At 61.6% G+C, this 24,797-nt stretch overlaps 1 protein-coding gene across 7 annotated transcripts in view; it reads right to left on the bottom strand.

The window, feature by feature from the left end:
• Positions 1-992: 992 nt before the first annotated feature.
• Positions 993-24,797, bottom strand: part of GRB10 (growth factor receptor bound protein 10) — a 56,497-nt gene continuing 32,692 nt past the window's right edge. For 5 of the 7 annotated variants that reach the window (XM_023747521.1, XM_023747524.1, XM_023747523.1 and 2 more), the window contains 12 exons: positions 17,656-17,812; positions 17,103-17,218; positions 16,203-16,271; positions 14,848-14,985; positions 13,681-13,791; positions 13,244-13,342; positions 11,179-11,259; positions 10,383-10,505; positions 9,518-9,584; positions 9,259-9,346; positions 4,470-4,563; positions 993-4,217 (listed from right to left, as the gene is read on the bottom strand). In XM_023747521.1, the coding sequence (XP_023603289.1) occupies positions 4,071-4,217; positions 4,470-4,563; positions 9,259-9,346; positions 9,518-9,584; positions 10,383-10,505; positions 11,179-11,259; positions 13,244-13,342; positions 13,681-13,791; positions 14,848-14,985; positions 16,203-16,271; positions 17,103-17,218; positions 17,656-17,812 (1,290 nt within the window). In that variant the 3' untranslated portion in view covers positions 993-4,070. The remainder of the gene's footprint in view (positions 4,218-4,469; positions 4,564-9,258; positions 9,347-9,517; positions 9,585-10,382; positions 10,506-11,178; positions 11,260-13,243; positions 13,343-13,680; positions 13,792-14,847; positions 14,986-16,202; positions 16,272-17,102; positions 17,219-17,655; positions 17,813-24,797) is intronic. The other 2 variants (XM_023747522.1, XM_023747527.1) reach the window with 1 other exon arrangement.

Genomic DNA, 24,797 nt, shown 5'->3' with positions numbered 1-24,797 from the left:
CACCCTGGCTCCTCCCACCGGTCAGGGGCCTCCTTGTTTTGGCCACTTAAAGCTGAGGGCGTTTTTGTAGCCGTCTCGAGGCCACGGGGATGTCCGCTCTTTATTTCTTAGACTCAGGCCCTTGGTTTAGGAGTCTCTTCGCCCGACTTTCCACCTGCCCACCCCCTCAGTGATGCGCATTCTTCTTCCATGTTACCGTCTCGGTCAACTACCGCGGACTTTCCCCAGAACAGGTGAAGGTTAGCGCGGCTCTGAAAGGAAGGGCCCCGGGCAGCCAGGCGCGTGGAGACCTGGAGGAGACGGCCTGATGCGGACACGGCAGTGAGGACGGACCGCCGCCCGGGGTGTGCTGGTGAGGGCAGGGCACAGCCTGACCTGGGGCAGGGCCAGGATGGACGGTGAGCCTTGGGGAGGGAGATGGGGGCTCGGGCCGGGCGCAGGTCGGGGGCCACAGAGGGGCGAGCTGCAGGCGCAGAGGACCCTCCCGAAAACAAGGACAGGAGCGCCGTGACGCCCCAGGGAGCTCCTGCGGGTGGGCAAGGCCGCGGTGACAGGACTGCACCCTCTCTGCGTGGGTGGGGCGGGCGGCCTGAAGCACATCGCGCCCCAGGTGAGGCCACAGCCGTGTGACCTGTCCCACTGGCGTAGCTGTCAGATGGGAGTGCGGATGGGTCCGTGAGGTGCTCGCGAACCCCGAGTGGAGATGGTGCCTGGCGCCTCCAGGGCCGTCCCTGCACCGGGGCTGCAGGAGGCCCGCTGGGCTGTCCAGCACCCGTGGGGCCCAGCACGGGGCCCACTCAGCCCGGTGACTGACCTGAGACCCAGACTCCGTGGGGCCCAGGAACTCGCCCCCCGCGTGCCGGTTCCACGCCAGCGGCCCGCCCCCCGCCCGGTGCCTGGAGGCACGCCGTCACCATCCCACATGCCTTCTAAAGAGTTTCGGCTACTGACCAGCTGGCGGCGTTCAAAATGAAGAGACAGCACACACCATGGAAAATGAAGAACACTGTATGTTTATTAATGTTTATTTCAAATTACAAGAAACAGATCACCAGTCCCTTATTGGTACAAAAATACCTGAAAGTGTATACTTAGGTTCATGAGCTGAGGAGCTATGTACAAAGAGGAGCAAAGCACATGAGTAGAGCTTGTCCCTGCACCTTCCGCACGCCTGGACCGCGGCTCGCCGACATCCCACTCTCCCGCGAGCCGGTCCCACCCCGAAAGGTGAGACGGCTGGTCAGACTGCCAGGTGTCACGTGCAGAGGAGAGAAGACAAGACTTCTAGACTGAGGCACATATTTCTTCAAAGTTTAGCAAACAAAAAAGCATCCTGGAACTCTCCCCCAGCAGGCTGGGGGCGCGACACCCGGAACACCGGCGTCTTCCTTCTCGATTGAGCCCAGGCTGTTACACGAGTATCACTTGAAAAGAAAAGAAATCACAGGCAGATAAAAACCCAACAGGCTCCCCACGACCCTGAGCTGTCCCGTTTACATTCACGTCACCGAAATACAAAAATAAAGGCCGAATGTCTTCAGCCCCTGGCTGGCGGGTGGACGCGGCCTCGTCCAGGGACCGGCTGCTGTCGGGGGGCCCTCCCGGCCGGGCAGGGCGAGGACGCCCTGTGCCAAACCTGCACTCGCCATCCATCCACGGAGGCCGGGAAGGTGCCAAGGGCCGGGCACACAGCTACATGCGAAACTGAGTCAGAGTCGGGCTCCTGCTGTCCTTTAAATAAAACGCGTGCGTATAAATATGAAATGCCGCAAACACTAGCATCTACGGGGGAGGGGGGCGGGCCTCGTCTCACGGCTGGGCCTGGCCTCCTCAACAGGAAAGGCCGGGACCTGGCCCGGCTCAGGGGTCGCCTCCAGCCAGCGAGGGGTGGCGGCGTCAGAGTCAGTCCCGCGGTGGTCCGGGCAGCGCCCGCCAGCACAATGGAGGCCCGCCTAAGGTCAAGGCTATGAAAGATAAACTGGGTACAAAAAAGAAAACACAATTGAGTAACTATAGCTAAAAACGTCTTACTAAAACTTCTTCATCTGCATAAATGGACAGGCACAGAAAACAACCAGAGTGTGGCCTGTAGAGTAACAGTTTCCCCTCCACTGACTGACCCACGGTGCGGCCCGAGGCCGGCCTGTGTTTCGGGGGCCCCGCGGTGGGTCGGGGGGCACATGCAGAGGCCAGTCAACGGCGGAACTGCTACTAGACAAGAAAATCACTTGCACCACAGAGGGCTGTGTGCTCGTCAGAGACCAAAGAAGAGAAAGACACGGCCACTCTCAGACCTGGGGACACCCCTCTGGGCCGGGCACCGTCCGAGCGGCCCCGGAGCGGGAAGCAGTGTCCTGCTGACGGGGCTGGTCCACGTCCCCAGCTGCTGTGAGGGACGAGGCGGCAGAGGCCGCCGGCTGCCTCCCGTGCCGGGGTCTCAGGCCGGGGGCATCAGGCACAGGCCGCAAAGCTGGGCCAGGACGTGCCCTTTCAATGTTTCCATCCTTGTCACCATGGAAACCCAGGAATCCAGGCCTGGAACATGGTGCCCTTTCAATATTTCCATCCTTGTCACCATGGAAACCCAGGAATCCAGGCCTGGAACATGGTGCCCTTTCAATGTTTCCATTCTTGTCACCATGGAAACCCGCCAATCCGGGCAGGGACATGCCCTATCAATGTTTCCATGCATGTCACTATGGAAACCGGAATCTGGGCGGGGACATGCCCTTTTGACGTTTCCATCCGTGTCACCATGGAAATCCGGGAATCAGGCCTGGAACATGGTGCCCTTTCAATGTTTCCATGCATGTCACCATGGAAACTCGCCAATCTGGGCAGAGACATGCCCTTTCAATGTTTCCATGCGTGTCACCATGGAAACCCAGGAATCAGGCCTGGGACATGGTGCCCTTTCAATGTTTCCATCCGTGTCACCATGGAAACCCGCCAATCCGAGCGGGGACATGCCCTTTCAAGGTTTCCATCCGTGTCACCATGGAAACTCACAAATCTGGGCGGAGACATGGTGCCCTTTCAATGTTTCCATCCGTGTCACCGTGGAAACCTGCGGGTCTCTGCAGGAAGCTAAGCGGGTGACATTTTCTTATCAGAACCTTGAGTCCCCAAGGGAGGACAGCCATGAAGAGACTCAGGCCACCGCAGGGTCAGGCGGTGATCCTTCTAGAACAGGCGGCAGGTGAGCCGGCGGACGGACCACGGGCAGACGAGAGTAGCAGAGTCTCAAGAAAGCTGCCTGTCTCCAACCAGCGGGGGACTCGGCCCTGCGGGCGTGGCATGGGGCGTCCCCGGAAACGAAGGCTCCTGGCTGCGGAAGACGGCACCTGGGAGCACGAGCGCGGCACCTTGTGTGGAGAGCGAGTGACGGACGTGGCTGCTGACTGGTCCACGAAGCTGTCCGATGCCGACCACAGGCGACGCCTGGGTTTTTTAGAAGCTTTTCCGGTAAACGGGGAAGGGCGAGGGTGCCGATTCTCCGGACGCTGAAGCCGCCTGCGGTGACCTGCAGGCGGGCCCGCCCTCCGATACCTCTGTGCTCCGTCGGCAACGTGTGCCCGTCCGCTTGAAACTGTCTCTCCGTCTTGTATGCGCTGCACAGCCGTGTCCCCGCCACCAGGGGCTGAATACAACATTGAAAACAAGGAGTGCAAAAAAAGGGATCAATACAAAAAAGTAAACATGTCAGTTTCAATTGTCAAGATTATTCCAGGGCAAGAGTTTATTTCCAATCACTGCTACGATTCTCACGTGGCCCCGCCAGGACGCTCCTTCCAGTTTTCCTCAAATTTAGCACTCGCTCTTTCAGCCCCTGATTTGGCTGGCAGGGTCCGAGCCACAAATCACCGTTACATCCAAGGACTATCCAATATTGGGGGTTGGCACCAAGGGAAACGATTCCGCTCCCCAGGTACAGAATCAAAGTGTGTTTTCAACCATGCACAGGCCTCCTACTCCTTCCAGTGTGATCTCCCTCCAGCCACCAGCTCAGGCGGGTCTGGGGCCACCAGGCCACGTGGGTGCGCCCCAGCCGCCGGGCCGCGCGGGGCGAGTCACAAGGCCACGCGGACGCAGTGGTGCTTGAGCTTGCAGGGCAGCACCCCCTTGTTGAGCTGGTAGAAGTCGACGAGCTGGATCAGGTCGGAGAACTTGGTGTTCCCGTCGTCCAGGCTGAAGAACACCTGCCCCTCCTCCTCACACTAAGAGAGACAAGACACTCCCAGGTTAGAGCCACAGGGGCCTGGCCGGCACAGGCCCGCGCCCCCTTCGCGGCCAGGAAACAGCTCCCCCTCCCAGAAGAGTCTCCCGGGACACCCTTTAAGCATCTCCCCCCGTGAGCGTGGACAGTCTGACACTGACTGCTCTGCAGTCCGGTTAGTTTATAACCTGAAAACTGCATTAAGAATAAAACCAGCAGAAACGAGGATTAGCAGGATGACAGCAATACTCACAGGTAAGATCTGGAAATTTTTGATTTTCTGGTGGTGGCTCAGCGTGAGCACGTAAGCCTTGGGGTTGCTCTGGCTGTCGCGGACCAGGAAGAGCCTGGGAAGGGAAGGTGACTGACCGTCAGTGTGAAACTCCAGACTCAGTGCGCACACCTGCCCATGCGCACACGCACACACACACACGCGCACACAGGCACACACACGTGCACACACGCTTCCCCGGGAGCCACGATGCTCGAGGCCTCGGCGTGCGCTGGCCTCTGTGCAGCAGCACCCGCACACCCAGGACGGGGACTCTCACATCACTCCCTGAGGACCCAGGGCTCCCTGCGGCTCAGGGGAAGGGGGTGCGGCTGGAACACTCGGTCCGTGGGGTGAGGAAGCTCAAAGGTGACGGCCAAAGGCAGCCTGGCCAGATCTGGGCAGAGAGTGAACAGCAGGGATGGATGGACCCAGGTCAGCAGGGACCAGGAGTCTGCGATGAAGAAAAGGCTCCTCCTCAGAGCAGAAGGCGGGGCCGGAAGCCAGCGAGGCCTCGAGGGAAGGCAGGCAGAGCTCAGGGCGAGCCGCGACCGGACAGCATCGCAGAGGGAAGGAGCAGCCTCCGTGGGGCGCCCTGGGCCACGTCCCGTCACAGGCCAGGCCCTCCACGGGCGGGGACGTCCACCCTGGACGCCCCCAAGAGACTCCGAGGCGGCCTCAGCAGCTCTCCTGTCCCAAATGCGACACCCGACCCACCAGCCCAAGGCACATTCTAGACCAGGGGTGGGCAAACTTTCTGACTCGAGGGCCACAATGGGTTCTTCAACTGGACCGGAGGGCCGGAACAAAAGCATGGATGGAGTGTTTGTGTGAACTAATATAAATTCAAAGTAAACATCATTACATAAAAGGGTACGGTCTTTTTTTTTTTTTTAGTTTTATTCATTTCAAACGGGCCGGATCCGGCCCGCGGGCCGTAGTTTGCCCACGGCTGTTCTAGAAGAACTGGCTTCTGCTCAGAACCAGGGTCCATGGGAGACAGAGGCAGACGAGGGAGACGCGCCGGCGCAGGGGAGGGTCAGGGTGAGCCCTGATGGCGGGGAGCATGCACCTCGGATGAGGCTGCACCCCGTTAGGCAGCGCGGCCGCTGCTCGGCAGGAGCCCTGCGGGTGGTGGGGGTGCATGTGTGGGGACCGCAGCCCCTCCTGGGTGTATTTCTTGCCCTCACTCTCCTCCAGGTGTGAGTGGAGGCCACTACCCGGCTGCCCTGTCCTGTGTTGCCCTGCGGAGCTGACACCAGGGGCAGCGTGTGCTGATCTAGCCCCAGGCCCCCACCAGAGGGCGGCAAAGTGGGCCGCTGGCCGGGCCCCCGGGCCAAGGCGAAGGGTCTGCACTTGCCTGGTGACACATCCCCGGGAGGCGGACCCCTCAGCTTCCTGTGCACCAGGGCAGGGGCACTGTGGCCAGCGGTGCCACCCCAGGAACACTTTGGGGCTCCCTTCGGATGCAGCTCAGGGTGGGAACAGGTCATCACAGGTTCCCTAAGCTCTGCCTTCCACCGAGCAGTCTATGCTGGGGGCCCTGGGAACCCCTCCCCCAAAAAAAGAAACAAAAACAAAAATGCAAAGCTTATCAGCTAACGGGGCTCAGAGTTAGGCCACTCTCCCCGTGTGCCCGACCCCGTGGACAGGAAGCACCGCGTATGGCTTAGGGGTCACCCTCCCTGCTTTCAGAGGGACCCTCGGTGATACAGTGACAACTGGAGTAAGTAGCTGTGGGACTACTAAATAACAGGGAAGGAAAAGAGGAGGGAAGGAAGGAGGGAAGAAAGAAACGATACAAGCCCAGGAAGCTGACCGAACAAGTGGGGCAAGCCAAGCTGTACACCAGGCTGTCCGGACTGTGGACAGGGGTCAGCAGCGACCAATGTGACCACGTGAGGAAAACTGTGTCACCGAGAGCACCCGCAGAAACCCCCTCTCCAACGCCTTAGCCTAGGCCCGAGGGAAAGGCCTGCCCTTCCCGCTCTCCTGGTGTCGGGGAGCGTGGCGAGGTGCCCACCGCCGAGGAAACCCTGGCAACAGTGCAAGGCGTCACCTAAGCCTCTGCCTGCCGCTCACACTCCGCTTCTAAGAACTCACCGGCAAAGACACCAGCAAGAGCAGGAGATGCGTGCCGGAGCCTGAGCCTGGAGCCTGGAGCCTGGAGCCGCGGGAGCGAGCAGACCTCCCTGCGACAGTTGTACACGCAGCCGGCGGCTTGGCTTTCCCCGCGGGCGAGGCGGGAGCAGGACAGGCAGCGAGCACGTTTGCGTGTATTTAAAAAGCGCACCTGACCCACTCTCTTCAAAAACCAAAAAGGAGCCGAAGCAATGACGCCGACCACATAAGAACTTGGAGGACTCGGCGGGGGGGGGCCTGGCTCTGAGCTCCTAAGGACTAAAGGGACTTGCGCATCCCCCCGAGTGACGTGTCCGTGGGAACCTCCCCACGTTTACAGGATAAAGGCCGTCAGCGTGGGGCGCACCACACCCGTGAGGTAAGGTCCTCACTAGGGCCTCCCAGCGGAGGAGGCAGGAGCTCCAGAGCAGGGAGGGCTGCACGCCTCCAGCTCCCTCGGCAACAGCAGCGTGACCGGCAGTGCTGGGGGGCAGTGCACGCTCTCCCGTCTGCGGAAAGCATGGGGCTTTTCGTGGGAGAGAGAAACGGGCGTCAGGACTTGTCACGTTCCCCGACTGGGGACTCTGGGTCCTGGCGCCTCCTGCACTGTCTCCTGTCCTCGAGGTCACCGGGCTCAGGGCTGGTCACGGGGTTTGGGCGCCACGAGGAAGGGGCCCTGCTGACCAGGACGGCACAGGCAGCGTCAGGAAGAACACATTTTGGTTGAAATAAATCAAACCTAAGAGTCTAAATTCCCGAGTTAAAAAAGAAGAACCTCACTTGTCACTAGCTAGGATCCAGGAAAGCGAGGACGTACCCGACGAGGGAACGGACTTCACTGAGAAACGAAGGGGTCGTCGGCCAGAAAAGGACGAGTTTGTTCCCTTAAGGAAACACTGACGCTGAGCAGGCCGAAGCCACGTGGTGAATGCAAGGGGGGCCCGGCCAGGGCGGGTCAGGCCCACGGCCCGAGCCCTGCCCCCACGCTGGGCGCACGGGAGGACCCAGGCCCAGCGGAGGACGGAGCCCTCCTCGCACCCCAGGCCGCTCCCCAGGAGCCCCGAGGCTGCGCACGGCCGGACCGTCCCAGCAGGCCATGGTGCCCCTGCTGCAGCCAGGCCCGGGCGGGGCGAGAGGCCAGGCCGGGCACGAGTGCCGGGGGCGCCGACGCCCCTCGAGGAGACGTAGAGACACACGGGCCAAGTGCACTGTGGACCCCGATCCAAACCAACTGAATGTCAAGGACTTTTTTTAAAGCAACTGGGGATATGGGAACATGGACGGGATGTCAGTTAATTTTTTGTTTGTTGTTGTTGTTTCCCATTTTTATTTAAAAAGTCTTTATTGTTAGGAGTGTTCAGCTGTCCCTTCCGCGACCCCTTCCTTTTACAGCGTAGACGCTGCTGGGTCGGGAGGAAGGGCCCTTCTTAGAGGCAACGACAGCTTCGCCCTGGTTCCCTCTAGACCAGTGGTTCTCAACCTTCCTAACGCCGCGACCCTTTAATACAGCTCCTCATGTTGTGGTGACCCCCAACCATAACATTATTTTTGTTGGTACTTCATCACTGTAATTTTGCTACTGTTATGAATCATAATGTAAATATCTGATGTGCAGGATGTATTTTCATTGTTACAAATTGAACATAATGAAAGCAGTGATTAATCAGAAAACAATATGTAATTATATATGTGTTTTCCGATGGTCTTAGGCGACTCCTGTGAAAGGGTCCTTCAACCCCCAAAGGGGTGGCGACCCACAGGTTGAGAACCGCTGCTCTAGAAGGTCCCAAAGGAGAGGGGGCAGAGGCAGAAAGAGGGGGAGGGGACAGTCAGAGAGCAGGTTCTGAAGCCGGGAGCAGCAGAGGGGGGCGCACAGCCCTCTTCCCTCCTAGGCCAGGCTTTAGATTCCCACAGTAAGACTTCAACGGTGAAGGGCAAAGGATTGTGCTTTGGGTTCGGCAGCTTCCCAGACCATGGTGGGCAGACCCAGCATGGCCAGCGGACCGGGAAGTGGCCGGGCGTCTCACTGCCCAGTCAGGGAGGAGCCCCAGCGCGGCCCCTGTGCGGGCGAGGAGTGGGCGGTGAGCTCTGCGGGGACCCACCGCCTCGGACCCGCTGCTGCAGGAGCCGCCCCCTCAGTCACAGGCTGCACCCCACCCCTGGCCAGTGCCCCCAGGGATGCCGAGTGGATGTGCAGGCTTCGCCCTCTGGACCTCGAGGGCCCTGGGAGGGCCACAGCGCCAACGACGCCAGGAGACATGCCCAGTGACCCCGTCGCTATGGCCACTAGCCAGCGCCAGCCACCAGAGGCGCAGGAAGCCATCCCAGCCCGGAGCTGGCCCAGGCGAGAGAGAGGACCCGGGTCGGCTGTGGGCTGGGCTGTGTGCTCTCCGCGATGCTGACGGAGGGCACACAGGTGCCCAGCGCCTTACTGATCAGAGCGACTGGCCTGTGCGCTCCCTTCAGCACAGGCGGCTAGGTGAGAGCACGCGCAGAAATGGCGACCCTCACTGGTGGACAGGCCTCGTGCAGCACACGCCCTGCGTGCCCTCGTCTGCTCAGTGCGGACCTCCCTCTGCCCCGCCCAGGAGTGAGGCCGGACGGACCACGCGCCCGCCTTGCACGGCCCTCAGCGCCTGCCCGCGCTTACCCGTCCACCAGCCCCTGCTGCTTGATGATGCGGTGCGACTCCTCCCTGGAGATGCGGCCATGGAACCAGTGCTGGCTCTTGTGAATCACTGTGGAGGGAGAGAGGGAGGTTGGGTCCCGGCCCTGTGGGGGGCTGCCCGAGCACAGCGGTGTGGCGGGCGGGCCCCTTCCTGAGGCCCGGCGGGCACTCGGGGCGGACGGCGTGTGTGTGTGTGGGGGGGGGGAGGGGGGGGAGCCACACACAGGCAGAGCCCACGTACCGGTGTTGAGGGAGGAGTGGGCGAGGGGGCTTTGGCTGCCCAGGGCGCTCATCCTGGTGCTGCGTCTCTGCAAGGGAAATGCCACGTCAGTGCTGCCAGCAGATGGGCAGGGCCACGACCCCGTCGACGCCGCTCGGGGCGTCCTGCCCGGGGAGGACGGGGCCTGGCCCCTGGAGTGACCGCCTGAGCCTGTCTGCCCACGGAGAACAACGAGCTTGCGGGTCCCAGTGGGTAAAGCGGAGCCAGGAGCGCCGTGCAGGCGGGAGCACCGTGCAGGTGGGAGCACCGTGCAGGCGTGCTCTTGATGGTGTCTCCCCTCGCCCCCCACCCCACCCCGCCGACCAAGGCAGGGGCTCCGGGCTGTTTCCCATGGGAGACATGTGGGGAGTTGGCTAAATCTCAGCAGAAACCACAGGCTCCCCCACCCCCTGCCGTGGGACCCTCCCCGCACGCTCCGAGCTCAGGGAGCGCTTTGGAGCCAGAGTTGCAGCTCCTGCTTCGGGCATTGTCTTCAGACTCAGAGACACGTGGGTGCTGGGTGCCGTTCTTCCATCTGGAGAGCAGGAAGGTGAAGGATGGTTCGAGGCCACGGAGCCGCTCGGTGGTGGAGCCACGAGGCGTGGGCTCACCCAGGCCCTGACAACGCCTCAGCAGGGACCGTTCTGTGTGTGGGCCCCGGCGCCCCTGCTCCTGTCCGGGTCCTTCCTGGGGCGCCCAGGGGACAGGAGGCGGGAAGGGGGTGCTGCAGACCAGTCATCTCGATGCCGCCCTCCCTCCCCAACTCCTTACCCCCTGGCCAACACCTAAGAGCCACTGTCCTGGAGCAGCGCGAGGCAGGGGTCCCGCTGGGGAGGGGCTGTCGTACCCTTACCCTCCAGGCGTGTCCTTCCTCCAGGGCTGCGCTCTCAGCCTCGTCGGGGTTATCGATCACTCTTCCGGTCTGCCCGGAGAAGTCCATGGCCACGAGGGAGCTCTCAGAGACGCTGCGCTGCAGGGGGGAGCGGGTCTTGAGCACAGGAACTGCCAGAGCACTCGGGGCGCTTGGCACGAAGCAGTCCCAGGCGCCAGGGGAGGGCCCGGGACACCCCTCCCAACTCTGAGGTGCGGGTGGAGATTCAGGGGCAGACAGACGGGCCCTTCACCGACAATGGGTTTGGTCTCTCCTGAGACTAAGAAATGGCCCCTCCTGTGGGCACGCGAGTGCAGGGACACAGGCCTCTGGTGTGGCGTGAGGGACAGAGGCCCTGGGAAGGGACACAGGCCACGAAGACCGCACACTGGGAGGACGAGCGTGTCTGCGCCTCTGGGAAGGCAGCGTCCTGAGAACCGGGGGGCACTCCGCTCTACCCTCACCAGCGAAGGGCCCAGCGGCATGGCCAAGGGCACCCAGGTCTCAGGGCCGGAGGCAAAGGTGAGAGGGCAGCCCTCAGGGAGTCCAGGCCGCCACTGCCCCCTGCACGCTGAGCGGAGCATCCACCTAACCGTCCGGGGGCTGCAGGCGGGACAGGGATGGCAGCAGCCCCTGGGACAGGGGGTGCGGGGGACAGGCTGGCTTCTCTGGGACCACAGGCCTGCGCTCCCCCCTCCCCCGTAACCCCGACTGCACGAGACATGGGGGCGGCTGTCTGTGAACAGCGGATGGGACGGCACGGTCCACTTACCACGGGCCCGGAGAGGGAGCTCAGGTAGGCCGCCTTTCTGTGGTGGGGGAGCCGGTAGTTCTGGTAGAGGGTCATTCCATACTGCGGGCCAGAGGCAGAGTCAGTGCCGGTGTCGGGGGGGGGGGGGGGGGCGGGGAGGGGGGCTGGGAGCCCCTCGGGGCCCCTCACGCCCAGTTCACTTTGCTTTTCCCAGAACAGGTCACACACGTGCACAACAGACACGTCACCCAAGTACGGGGGACCTTCACTGTCGCCCCCCCCTCTGCTCACGTCCACGGCCACTCTGCTCTCCCCAAATCTCTACTTTCTCCGTCCACTAGCCGCTACACCAGTGGTTCCGTGTGGGGCACACGTCCCACGGGGGGCAACTGGACTTCTAAGGGGGGCAATTCGAGAGTGAGTTATTAACCGTGAATTTTTTGCATTTCTTATGGTTCTAGGGCCTCACAGACAGTATGTAAATAAAAACTGCGACGTATTTATGCATTTCAGCTATTATATGTTTTGAAACTTTGCTGTTTTTTCCTATCACTTCGTATTGTTTTTTAAACAAGTCCTCAGTGATGTCTTCCTTGGGACTTCCAGTCCTTTCCTTCTTTTATTTTCCTCTTTCATGGACGCCATGTTCTTTGGAAGCTTGTTTAGACCAAGTGAATGGCCTTTCAGGCTTCCTCCATGTGAACAGGAGCTCGCTGTTTGAATAATTAGGATTCTGTGTCACGGGGGGAGGGAGGGGTCAGGATTTTAGAGATGCTTGGGGGGGGGGGCATGGTCAAAAGGAGGCTGGGAAGCACGGGCTCCACGTTACAGAAAACAGGTTTCCACCCCCTCCTGCCCCAGTGCGCTCTGCACACACTGCTCTGGGCTGCTCTGGGCTGCTATTCCCGCTGCGTCCACAGGGGGACCCAGCGAGCTGCCTCCTGCCTTTTGGCTGCAGAGCGCTCCTGTGGATGTGGACGGACGCCCTGACGCCCTCAGCCAGCCCTGATGGACGTTTAGCTTCAGAAGTGGCCTGGGAAGGAGCCGGACACCCCATCTCAGCACCACCGTTTCTAGGAAACGGTAAGTTATAATTTTGGACCCTCCGTCTCATCAGTAAATTGTAATTTTGGACCCTCCGTCTCAGTGGCAGACATCACACAAACCAAGGTTTGGGGCAGAGACGCGGGAGCCCGTGCGGGGCCGTCCCGTGCGTCCCGAGGGGAGTCTGGGCCGAGCCTCCGCTGTGGCTCCACCTGGAGTCTGCCCCGCTGGAAGCGGTAGGGGGCTGGGGGCTTAGTGATGAGATTCCTGGACCACGCCCTGTGTTGGCGCCAGGTCAGCGAGCCAACTTCCCTCCGGTCCCTGCCCAGCCAAGTTCCTCCTGATCAATCACGGGCGTGGGCTTTGTGAACACAAGGGCTGGGAGGGACGTGGGGTCCGAGGGGTGTTTGCTCCGACGAGTGTGGGGACGGAAGGTGAGGGGGGCTCCCCCATCCCAGGCGCCCTGTGACTGAAGAGCCTGGGACTCGCTGTGGCCCCTGCTGAGAAGCTGCGGTCTGGGGCACAGTCCCCAGGAGTCCCACCCCATCAACTTCCTTAGAACTCACTGCCTGGCGGCACCCCCTGCCCTGGCCACCTCTCGGCTCTGCCGCGGAGTCACGTGTGCCTGGGGACCCTGACTCTCGTGCAGCCTGGAGTCTAAAAGTTGGCCAGGAAAGCAATCCACCCTCCCGCGAGCTCCCTGTGCCCGACTCCTGGTCCTTCTCTCTCTCTTCCCATCGCTCTCACCCACACCCTGGCCCTCCCCCTGCCCCTACGCCCCGGGCACATGTGGTAGTGCCTAGAGGCACTCGAGGTCGGCTCACCTAGTAGGGGTGCTAGGGCACCGAGTGGGGAGACCAGGGATGCTACGTGTCCCACCTGCACGGGCCCACCCCCACCCCGTGTGCAGTGCCCAGGTCGGCCCCTGGCTCTGCCCTCCCCCTGGGAAGCCTCTGGGAGAAGCTCCCCAAACCCCGCGTGCAAGAGGGGTGACGGCCCCCGACAATCAGAACCCGGACGGAGCAGGGACAGAGGCACGTACCTTGAGCAGCCGGAAAGCGGTCATCCAGCAGATGCGGCCCTGCTCGTCCTCCGCGCACAGCACCCGCAGCTCCTTTGTCTCCTGCAGGACTTTGTTTGGCTTTTAAAGGAGGTAAAGGAAGACGTGGTGAGTGTCCCAGAGCCAATCAGAAGCCCGCCTCGGGCTCAGGCAGACTGGAGCTGCACTCACACACACAGATTGGCTGGGCTCCCCACAGGGGCCCCTCTGAACCACCACGCCCTCCCCGGGGCCTCTGCGCTCCCCCAGGATGGACATCCTCACACACAGGAAATCTCTTTACACGGATGAATCGATCCAGTGTGAAAGCATGTTACTGGTTTTAGAAAAAAGCAGCAAGCCAGGGAGAATGCACAGTTTGAATTCCAAAGCGGCCAGCGGGGCCCATGCTGGCTGCAGGGCCACGGGGACGGAGGTACCTTCAGGCAGAAGCCGAACTCCGTGGGGGTGTGGTACTGCTTCTTGCCGGAGATCACAGAGAAGACGCTGCAGTCGTCCAGGTCGGCCAGCAGCTGCAAGTGCCTGGGCTCCTGAGAGGGAGGAGGCAGCGTTTAGCCGGGACGGGACTGGCTGCTCCCGTCCTGGCCGACAGAGGGCAGGCTGCGCGCCTCCCGCAGACAGAGACATTCCACAGGGCACAGCCACGTGGAAGAGAACCGCTGAGTGAAAACCCAAGTCGCCCTGCCCCCACCAGAAGCCCCTCCCCATTCCTAGACAGAAGACGGCAGAACGGACTTGGCACTCTGCCAAGTCAGAGCCCAGAACCAAATGTCCGAAGTGCAGAGAGGGGGGACTCTGAGCCTGAGGTCAGCACAGGCTCCGAGGCAGGTCCCATGCCACCTCCCTGTGTGGGCAGCTCCCACAGCTCACCCCGCCCCCATCCTCTCCCACCAGCTCTGCCTCCAGCTCCAGCACACAGGTCCCCAGGCTCAGCGTCTCCAGGACGGTGAGTGAGCCAGGCGCTGGGAAAGTGACCTGCCCCGTCTCCATCAGAGGAAAGACACTCCTCGCAGAGGAAGGAGCCCCGCCACCCACGCCCCTTCTCTCTGGCCTCTACCCGCCCCCAGCTCCCCCTCCCGGCCGACACCCCTGGAGCAGCAGGAAACCAAGCTGATGCTCAGCACCCTCGCCAGGGGTCCCAGCCTCGCCTCCCTCTTCCTCCAGACAAGAGTAGAGACCTCAGCTCCTAAGAGGTAAATGCCCGGCCGAGGCCACTGGGCCCTGCTCCCACTGCTGGGTGGACATGGACACGAGGAGGTGCAAAGGCCCACGGGGACCTGGCTCGCTCTGGAAGCCGGCAGCTGCCTGCACCTCTCCCGCCCTCTTCCCAGTGGGGATACATGCAGAACGGCATTTATTCCCTAAAACGCCTGTAACCCGCATGAGTCCCCTCTGCCTCGGGATGGAGCGAGTCCTCAGCCTCCAGCTGGCTGGGGCCCGAGGGGAGGGGTGCAGCCTGCAGGTTCTAGATCTGTGTGATCACCCACTGTCTCAGCCGGAGCCCAGGTAGCCAGGAGCTCCCAGGGGCCCAGGGAGCATGCAGAGGGAGGCCCCGCCCACTCTGCACCCTGCGTGGCCAAGCTCACCTTAGAGGAGCCCTTGGTGGAGCAGTAGAGGCCGGACCTGCGCAGGCACAGGTACATCTTCTTCCAGGACTTGCGCCCCAGCTCCTTCACGTGCAGGAACCCTTGGATCTCGGGGCAGCTGCTGGTGTTCAGGAAGTTCTGCGAAGGGCAGGTGTGGGAGTCAGGGGCTCAGACACGGTCGCAGATGCGCGACCAGCTTCCCTGACGCTGGCATTTTCTGAGTGAGTGACCAAGTGACTCTGTCTAGGGGTCAAGGGGGATTTTCAAACGATCAGCTTCCTTTTAAGTCTCCACCGCTCTGTCTGACTGGTGCTGAGGGGCCAGAATTCGTGTTCAAGTGGACCCTGCGATGCAGACCAGGCACAGGCCCCGCGTCCCTGTGACAGCACAGAGCCGCCCGTGTCCTCACCTCCACGATGCCTGACCAAAAGCTGCCCCACCAGCGCAGGCGAGGAAGTGCCCTGCCTTCCCTCCCTGGGGAGCCCCCGTGTGCAATCTGCACCCCCAGCTTTTCCCAGGACCCCTGGGGGACAACCCAGTTGCCCAGCGGGCTCCTCCCTGGGAGAGGCCAGAGCTCTGGGGTGAGGCCGGGAAGGACTGGACTGAGAGGGGACACGTGGACAGTTTGGATGCACCTGGGCCCACCCTCCGGGAGCCACTTCAGATCAGGCGCTTAGAGCAGCCATCAGCCTCGCGGCCAGGGCTGTGTGTGGGCCACGACTAATAAACGCTGCTGGGGCCGGAGGGCCTGGGCAGGGCTCCCAGGGCTCCTCTCAGGGGCAGAGATGCCTGGTGACCAACCAGCAGAAAAAGAGGGCTAGGGGCTGGATCCTGCCGGCCCCCTCCCATGGCTCCTCTTACACTGGGTGGAGGCGCAGCATGGCCGCCTGCACGCACGGCTCACTGTCATTTACAGCTGCACATGCACTGAGGGCAGCGGTGTGTTCCCTCTTCCGTTCCCGCCTTCCCTGGAGCAGCACGAGCCTCCCGAGGCCAGTGCTCCCCCCACCGCAGGGGTGCGGAGGCCCCGGTTTCTAGGCCCAGACTTGACCAATCAGACGAGCGTGCCATGGGCTCTGTGATGAGCTGAGAGCCCCTGGCCCTCCATCCTGCCCTTGCCCCCCTCCCCCTTCCGAGCCACGGCAAGTCTGTCCTGCCCACAGGGCTCTGCTCGCTCTGGAGGAGCCGGCCTCCGGCGGATTTCCCGCGTCAGCATGAATTTCTCGTTTCTCTAAACTCCATTAGGAACTGAGCTGATCCGTGATTAAGAATGGAATCGATCCAAGTTTTTGCGAGGCCGTGGCAGCTCCAGGGAGGACTCCGGTCTGGGACCCTGAGGCCCGTCGGCCCAGTACCTGCAGGAGCTGGTTCTGACCACCGTTGGACTGCTGGCACCAGGTGACCATCTGATCCGGGAAGAAGTTCTGCAGAAGCGGGAAAACAGACGCCAAAGGTCAGTCTGGGGCGGGGAAGACCATGCTCACAGGTGTGTGGGGCGGCCACCCCCACAGCGGTCACATCCGCCCGCACTGTGCACGCCCTCCTGTCCCGTGGACGTGGGAGTGCCTGCTGCTCTGCACGTGAACGTGCGCTCACGGCTTAGTGGCACCGAGGCAGAGGGCTGCCACGGTCCCAACTCGTGACGTGAGTCACGGCACGAGCCACACCTCTCCGGACGCTCGGAGGTGAGTGGTCACGCGCCGTCTGTTTGGGGTGCACCATCTCTCACTTCTGCATGCAGAGTAATGAAGCCACCAGAGCGAGTGGGCCCAGCCTCCTGCCCGGGTCCCCCTCTGCCTCAGGACCGTGCAGAAGCGCACTGCGCAGGCCCAAGGCCTGTCCTGGTGTTTCACCAGACAAGCACCCCCCCGCCAAACCCCCCAAAACCAGGAAAGCCAAGACACACCCGGGAGACTAGTCAACACGCCTGGATGGTCACTGCTCTACTTGTCCTTCCACAGAGGACCACCAGGTGAGTAAGCTCTCACTCTGCTGAGCCTCGGGCCGATCTGCTGCAAGGCCGGAGCCTGCGCGCCTCCCCCGCCTCCCCCTGGAGAAGGCGCTGCCTCGGCCGTGCAGGCAGAGTCCCGCGGGCGGAGCGTGAGCACGAGGGAAGGTGCTTCGCTACACCGCGACCCCAAGGCCCACTGCCCGCCGCCCTGAGTCCCGGGTACGCTCCGCTCTGCTCCTATGAAATCCAAGTGCCGATGGCAGGACCCCGAGTTCCACCCCCGAGCTGAGGAGACAGGACTCACGGTGGGATTTTTGAAGAACTCGTATTTGCCATAATTCTTCCTGAATAAGAACTTGCTTTCGCCGGCCATGGTGCTGTCCACCTGGGCCACCAGCTCATGGTCTTCCAAGCAGCGCTCTGGGAGGAAAAGCGTTGCGTGTGAGAAGGGAGCGGACACGCAGGACCTTAAAGGCAGCTTTACACACAGCCACGCCATCTGGCCGGCTCTCCTGCCACGGACATGGCGAGACATGGACAGGAGGCTTCCTCTCCACGCAGCGCTGACACCAAAGGAGGAAGACAGTCACACCCTCCCGGCCAAGGCTGTGCCTCAAGTCAGAGCTGAGCACCAGCCACCACAGCTGGAGCCACGCACAGACCGCAGAGCACGGCCCTGGGTGCGTGCGGGGGGGCGGGCAGGGGGCGGAGGAGCAGAGGGGTGCCCTCCTGGTCTGAGGCCCTTGGTCCCTACACCCAGGCGAGGGCTGGGAGGGAGGAAGGGAACTCTTGGGGAGATAGAGAAGAGGCGGAGGCCACGGCGGTGGCTGCACGCGGAGCGCGGGCGCTGCCCCTACCGATCCCCAGGTGGGGGTGGAACTCCACCAGGGTCCAGCTGTTGTCGTCCACGCAGTGGCTGCGGTACACCAGCAGCTGGCACAGGTCCCGGGACTTCATGTCCACTGGAATCTCCACCACCTTGCAGGTTCCGTCCTCACCGAAGATTTTAACATCCTGCAACAGACGGGGCGCTCACAGGTGAGCAGCTGCAGGGAGTGGCTGGTCTATCTGATCTCCACTTTTAAAACCTGTATTATCCAAACTTCTGACAAAGGAAAGCTAATGCCACGTAGCGTGTCCCTGGCTCTCGGAGCCCGTTTCAGGCGATGCAGCCACTGGGGGGGGTGGGGGGGGCCACCAGGGCATTTCACCTGTTTCTGAAGAGACCGAGCGGGCCACCTAAAAAAGCTCGCTCTGTTTTTAAATGAGTTACGGAAAAGTAAACTTAAAAGGTGGGCTTATTAAGAAATAAAAACGGAACAAAATAAAACAGAAAAAGTAAGGCCCGAGGTGCTCCAACATACGTATCACTGTCCCCCCAGCAGCTGGTCTGTAGAGCGCCGCCCGTCCCCCGTCCACCACCTCCCACCGCCGCCCCTGCCCCGACGGCCAGGAGCCCAGCAGGGCACCCTCCACGCGCCCGGGACACTCGGGACAGGCCCGCGGCCAGGCCTGAGGGACACGGGGCACCCTCCACGCGCCCGGGACACTCGGGACAGGCCCGCGGCCAGGCCTGAGGGACACAGGGCTTCCCCACGTGCTGTCTCAGGAAGCAGGACGTGTGTCAGGGACGTCGGTGGCTGGGGTGAGGCCCTTCGCAGTGCGGCCAATTGCAGAATCCCTGCCCCCTGTGGCTCCACTGCCCTCGCTGTCCGGGGCCCAGCACACCCGCCCCCACCTTCTCCCGTCTCGTGTCCACTAAGGCTTAGGGAGAAGCTGAGAAGGATGAATGTGAGTTCACTGAAATGTGAAATACTAAAGAGACGCGTGCAGTGAAAGCACAGTCACAAACGCTGTGGCCCCGTTTTCCGGGTCCTGTCCAAAGCCCTTCAAACGGAGGGCCCCCCGGCAAAGGGAAGCGAGGGAGCCTGGGAGGCTGAGAAATACACCCTGTCCAGCAACACACCCTCAGCCTCGCGGGGAGCGTGAGATGCTGAAAAAAATCTCACCCCAACAGCCTGGAAAAAGCAGGCAGAGGAACAAGATGGCATTTTAATACTTGCTGCCTCTTGAAAGGGAGTCTGTCCCCGGCCTCTCCCACCCTCCTGTGGGCTGGGCCCCCTCCCCGCGGACCCACCAATCCTGGCTGTGGGGAGCGGTGGGCAGGCTGTCTCCAGGCAGACAGGGTGCTGCCCAGGCTCCTGGGCTCAGTCCTCTAGGTGGTAAATCAAGCCACCTGGGCAGCCAATCAGGTCCCTCCCTGGGCCTCTGCGCCCGCCCCCTGGCTCCCACTCCATGGAGGCTGCAGCTGCCTGCAGAGGTGGAGGTGGCCACTCCAGGGGAACCACTGAGCTCAGACCAAAATGCCAGGGAGTCCCTGCGCCTGTCCCGGGCGCGCAGAGCGTGTGCTCTGGATCCTGCCCTTGGCCAAGTCTCTTAGAAATCGGCGTCCCTGCGCCTCGTGCCCCCGTGGCGGCGTCAGGCCCTGACACGCTGGCCACAGCTCTGCTCCGTCACCTTCCTCCTGTTTCCCTGACCAAGAGCGCACGTTGGTGTGCATTTCTACTGAGAGGCCTCTGGCAGGAGAGGGCTGATCGAGACGAAGTCCCACTGTCCCCCACCCGCCCACAGCTCCCGGCCTGAAGGAGTTAAGCTCACTCAGCCCTGAGCTCCCAGAGGGGGGAGGCTGTGGGCCGGGGGCCACCCTCCAGGTGGGCGGGTCCCACCTCTCAGCCGCCCCCCATCTCAGAAACCTCGGGGGAGGGGGCGAGAGCAGGGCTGTGGAGCCTGCTTTCAACTCACATTAATTTTTAAAGAAATTCACCCATCTTTTTCCAGAATTTACATTTCACTCAACGGAAGTTATACTTTTATAAAACACATTAAATATTCAAATGCAACTGACACGATGGACTCTATAAAAATAAAATTTAAATAAATAAAATACCTCTTTGGTCTCTATATAAAAACTTTTCTTAAAACTGCCTTAACATAAAAGAAGAACAAATTTAAAAATGCAAACAAAGCCATATAATCCCTCATCATATAATAACAACAATGATAATGATAATATGCTAACTGTATTACAGACCACAGCTTCCATGCACAGCACCTTTTCAACTACAAAACCAGTGTGTTCCTAATCGTCCTTCTTTCCTAACTTCCTAAGAGAATCATCTGTGATCACAATAAACGTTATTTTCTCTCGAAATTCAAATAATGCTGAAGTGTGTTTTGCACCTAGGAGTCCATTTATCACTTTTCCTGCCCAAACTGGCCCTGGGGCTTTTTAAACCGCCCCCTCCCCGCTCCGACACACACACACACACACACTCTCTCTCCTCCAGCTCTCTCCTGACCTCCTGCTGTGCCAGGCCACCCAAGGTCTATATATAGTCTGGGTATTAAAAGCTGAGACGTGCTTTGTCACAGGGCCATGTCCACCGATTCCCAGGGCAGGCCGGGCTGGGGACCGCCTGGGGGCAGGGGAGCGGGCCTGCTGCCGTCCTGTGGCCGAGACAGACAAAGGGACGCATGGTCCAGCCACAAGACCTGGAACCCACGCTGCCCGCCCTGTCCCTGACGCAGGGCACGTCCCCATACCCAGCAGGCCTGCTGACAGAAACCTAGAAAGCCGCCGCATGTACCAGCAACTTCAAAGTGGGCATGGGGTTGGAGCTACAGAGACAGTATTTCTAATAAACACACAGACACAAAGGGAAGCGCTACCGGTACGGCCCGCCACCGGCCACCACGCCTTTGAAAGCCAGAAGTTCCAGAGGGAGCACTGTGCGCCCAGCCACAGGGGGCTCATTGTGGAAGCAGCTAGCGTGTTCCAGGCTTTGGTGCCCCAGCCTGGCCGAGGGCCGCTGGGAGCAGGCTGCGCCCCAGTGAGGCCTGCGCAGGGCGGCCCAGCAAGGCTCTCGGGCAGGCCCAGGCCTCTGCCTGCCCCAGCTCCGCGGGCTGGGAGCAGATCTCGACTTGGGCAGTTTCCCAGGGGATGACCTGTCCAGGGACAGAGACCCGGGTGACGTGAGGGTGGGGAAGACGCGGAGGGAAGACTCCCAGTGCCAGCGCGGCTCAGCGACCTCAGGCAGGTGACTGGCTACGTGGGCCTCACTTTCCCCCATGCCCTGGGGCTGCTGGGAGAGCCAGCGATGACGGGGAAGCACAAAGCTCAACAGGTGGGACCTGCGGAGGCCCCACGCTCAGCCTGGCCGAGGGACCCCGCCGCGCTGTGCCTCAGTCTCCTTATCTGTAAAATGGGAACCTGTGAGTAACACTGGCTCATGACGTCAGCCTGGCCTGGCTAATGACAGCCACTGCTTTCTGCGCCCTGGGGTGCACTCGAATGCAACTGGGAATACAGACGTGGGAACAAGGCAGGCACAGGGAGAGGCCCCGGGACCCCGGCAGCCGCTCGGCTCTGAGCTGCTCTGACTCTGAACTGGTTTGCAATTCTGAGAACATCAGTCTCTTGCCCGTAAGATGGAGCGGCAGCACGTCAGCCGGAAAAGTGGACGGGAACCCTGGCCTTTCCCCCCTGCGGTCACCGAGCGGCTAATGGCCTTTCACAATAAAACAGATATTAAATGGGGCACGTGATGTCACAGCAGAGCCTCTCTTCAGAGTCAGGTGGGGGTGGGCGAATGCTTTCTGGCTCCCGCCTCCTGCTGGGCGTGGCGCTGCTGCCTGGATGGAACCCTGAGCCCCAGGTCCACCCTGCCCGGGGCTCTGGTGCTGCTTTTCAGACACTCCTCATACAGACTGAGAAGCAGAAGCTCACGTGTGTGCCAATGGAAAGGCAGGAAATGGATAACAATCAGGGCCTAAGGTCCATGATCTCCACAGGCCCACACTACATTTTGGGGAGCCTGGTTTTTTGTCTCGGGGTCCCCAACGGCTGGACTCCCGCTTCAGGCCCGACACACCGAGCCCGCTGACCTCGGACCTCCGGGCTCTGGCCCAGGTCACCTGGTGAACACAGAAACGGGGCTCTTAGCTCCTCGCACCAAGCACCACCCGTCCCCGTGCGGGATGGACAGCTCTGGACGGAGAGCCACCCTGTGCGCGGAGGGAGCCCAGGAGAGGCCCTGGGTTCTACTGCGCAGACACCAAAGAGCGGGAGCTCCAGGCCAGCTCTCAGCTCTTCACTTTCATCACCTCCAAGTGAGGGTGTGAGCTGGGCCCCTCAGTCACTCGGAGCCTCTTGTAAAAACGGGGGGCTAGATGCTTACGGGAGAGCCAACCTGGGTCCCAGCAGCCGGGAGGGGACCCGGGAGGGGGGTCAGCGGGGGAAGCAGGCTGACTGCCAGGGGGTGGGGGCAGCTGAGGGAACTGGAGGAGCGTCAGCTGCGCCTGGCAGGTGGGGGAGGGGCGGCTGGGATTGCCAGGCCACGCCAGGGCCCAGCGCTCCCTGCAGGCAGCTGTCGCTGCCCCCCCAGATGAGGTAAGGAAATCTGGGAGGCAGAATGGCTCGTCCGGTCCAGGAAACGAACCCGGGGGGGCCAGGCTCTGAACCCAGGGCGCTGGGCTGCTGGCCCCTTCCTGCCAGCAAGATGTTCAGCACGGGACTCCCCCTGCCAAGAGGGACCCCAGCTTCCCAGGACACACCAGGCGGTTCCCTCTGGGGTGCCCTGGAGGCCCCAAACGGGCAGGCCTAGCACGTGCGGAGGAAAGTAAGCTTACGTCAGACCAGAGCAGGACCAGGGTGAGGCTAGTCAGTTCGGTGAGAAAATGTACTTCTGCTGATGCTTCCAGTCCTGCTCTCCATCAGCCCTGCTGCTGCGAGCCGCGAGGCCTGTCACGGGAGCTCACCGCGTGCGCACGTGGCTCTGATCACCATCACCGTCCGGCCCGCCTCCCCGCCTCCGACTGACTCTAAAAGAACCATCTGCCTCACAGCCTCCTCATCGCAAGGTCTCAGTGAGAACAGAAAATACGGAGCCTTTGCAAGTCCCTCCTGAAGAAGCTAAAGCTCTAAAAATAACCTGCACAACCGTTCCTGGAAGTCAGCCACGACTTCAGTCTCTGGGCGCTGCCCCGGAGGAATGGCGCTCACCACCAGGGCGGCGACAGGGCCCAGCACGGAGGCCGCCGGCCTCTGCCTGCTCCGTCCCCACCAGGTGGGCTTGCTTGCAAGAACCAATTTTGATCTGTTCATCTGTATCTTTTCCAGCTTTTCCTAGAATGGATGTGTACGGCCCTGCTACTGTGACAAAAGCAGTTTTTATAAAGGTGTTCTACAGAAAACCAGAATAAGGGCATCTTGAAAACCTCCCTGGGGGCCTGAGGGGAGGAGCAGACCCCCCCACCCACCACTGCCCTGCAGCTGAGTGCAGGGTGCGGCCGCCCTCCAGGCCTCAGCTTGCTCACAGGGGCACAAGTGCCACCCCAGCGAGTCTGCAAGGAGCTCTCGAGGGCTCCTAGCGGGGTCCCTGCCAAGCACAGGCAATCCCCTCTAAACTCGGGGTCCCCACCACACGATCGGGGTCCCAGCCCACAGACCTGCCCGGTGGCACATGCGGCAGGGGTGGCAGCAAGGGCGCCGCATTGGCATGGGCCTGTCTGCCAGGCGAGGCTGTGCTCACATCCCCTACGAGTGATAAAGTGCGAAGTGGACGTGCGTTTGGCTCACTGGGCCCGGCTGGTTGGCTCAGCTCGCAGCTGCTGCCCGTCGGGCAGGTCTCTGGGTGGGGCTGTCACAGCTGCTGCTGAGAACTTGTCAGTGACCAGCCCCTGAAGGAGGGGGACAGGCCTGCAGAGTCCCCAGGGCTGGAGCTGGGGCTCTGGGTGCCGCCGCCTGGGCTCCCCAAGCCAGGGCTTCTCCCAGGAGGAGAGGAGAGGCAGGGACCCGCAGGGCCACCCAGAAATGGCCAAGGAAAAGAAATCATCTTTGTTGAACTAACTTCCTCAGAGAGTTAGTAACTAAACGTTCCATTTGCATATTGTAATCTGAAAAGCCAACAAAAATGGTTTATATTCTTTCTCTAGAAAATCGTCCAGGGAAGCCACATGACTGGCTGTGGTGGCCAAAAAATAGAGGAGGATTTGAGTGTGACCCTCCCTCCGAATTCCAGAGGAGAGGAGTGGGGTGGAGACAGGAGTCCATGCTGCAGCTGCAGCAGCTGCTCCCAGCAGGCCACGTGTGCAGGCCAGCAGCCTGGAGGTGTGGAGGGAGGCCTGGGGCCCGGGGAGGGCTGGGTGGAGAGAAGAGGGGAACGATGGGGAGCGAGGGGCCCCTGGGAGGGGATACAGCACACACTGTCTGAGTCATCCCCTGGCCCTCGGACTCCAGGCCCCTCCAGGGGTGGGGCCTTGGGGGGGTGAGGAAGTGGCAGCTGTCCACCCATCACTCACAGAAAACAGGCAGCAAGGGGAAGGCAGGAAAGGGAGCCAGTGGGGGCGGGGGGGGCGAGGAAAGAGGATTTTATGTTCTAAAACGACAGGGACATGCTGGTGAGTCTCGGGCTGACCCTGGCTCTGGGACGGCCATCATGGGACCAGCTGCTCCTGTCCTGCGGGAGCCCGAGCCCTGCTCTCCGGGATCCTGGCAGACACAACCCTGCGACTCTGCAGAGTGTCCAAATGTGGGAAGAGCAGGCGCACAGCTCCCCCGCTCAAGGCCCCCGGGGCCCCCAACACGCGGGTTCGGCTTCAGTGAACCCCAGGTTCTAATGGATTCTGACCTCGAAGGCAGCAGAAAAGGCGGGGTGGGCACACTTTGCAGGGGCTAAGAAGAGAGAGCTGGGCGCGTTGGCATGAGGGCTGGGGCGGGGGGGGGCACTGAGGGAGGAGGAGTCTGGCTCCAGGACGGGCCATGGAGGCCCTGACGGAGGGGCGGGGGGGGGGGGGGGGGGGAAGGAAGGACATTCTCTCCCCACCGGGACTCCCTGGGAAAAAAACCGGACTTTGGAACCCAAGGGCCTTTTTTTCCCCCAAAAAGGGCTGATGTCCAGGGCCCTTTCTTTAATCTTTCAGCCCCCAGAAAACCCATTTT

This window comes from Myotis lucifugus, unplaced genomic scaffold, assembly GCF_000147115.1.
Source record: "Myotis lucifugus unplaced genomic scaffold, Myoluc2.0 scaffold_898, whole genome shotgun sequence".
Lineage (NCBI taxonomy): Eukaryota > Metazoa > Chordata > Mammalia > Chiroptera > Vespertilionidae > Myotis > Myotis lucifugus.
Note: the sequence above shows the minus strand (reverse complement) of the source record. Positions and strands in the feature narration are given on the sequence as shown.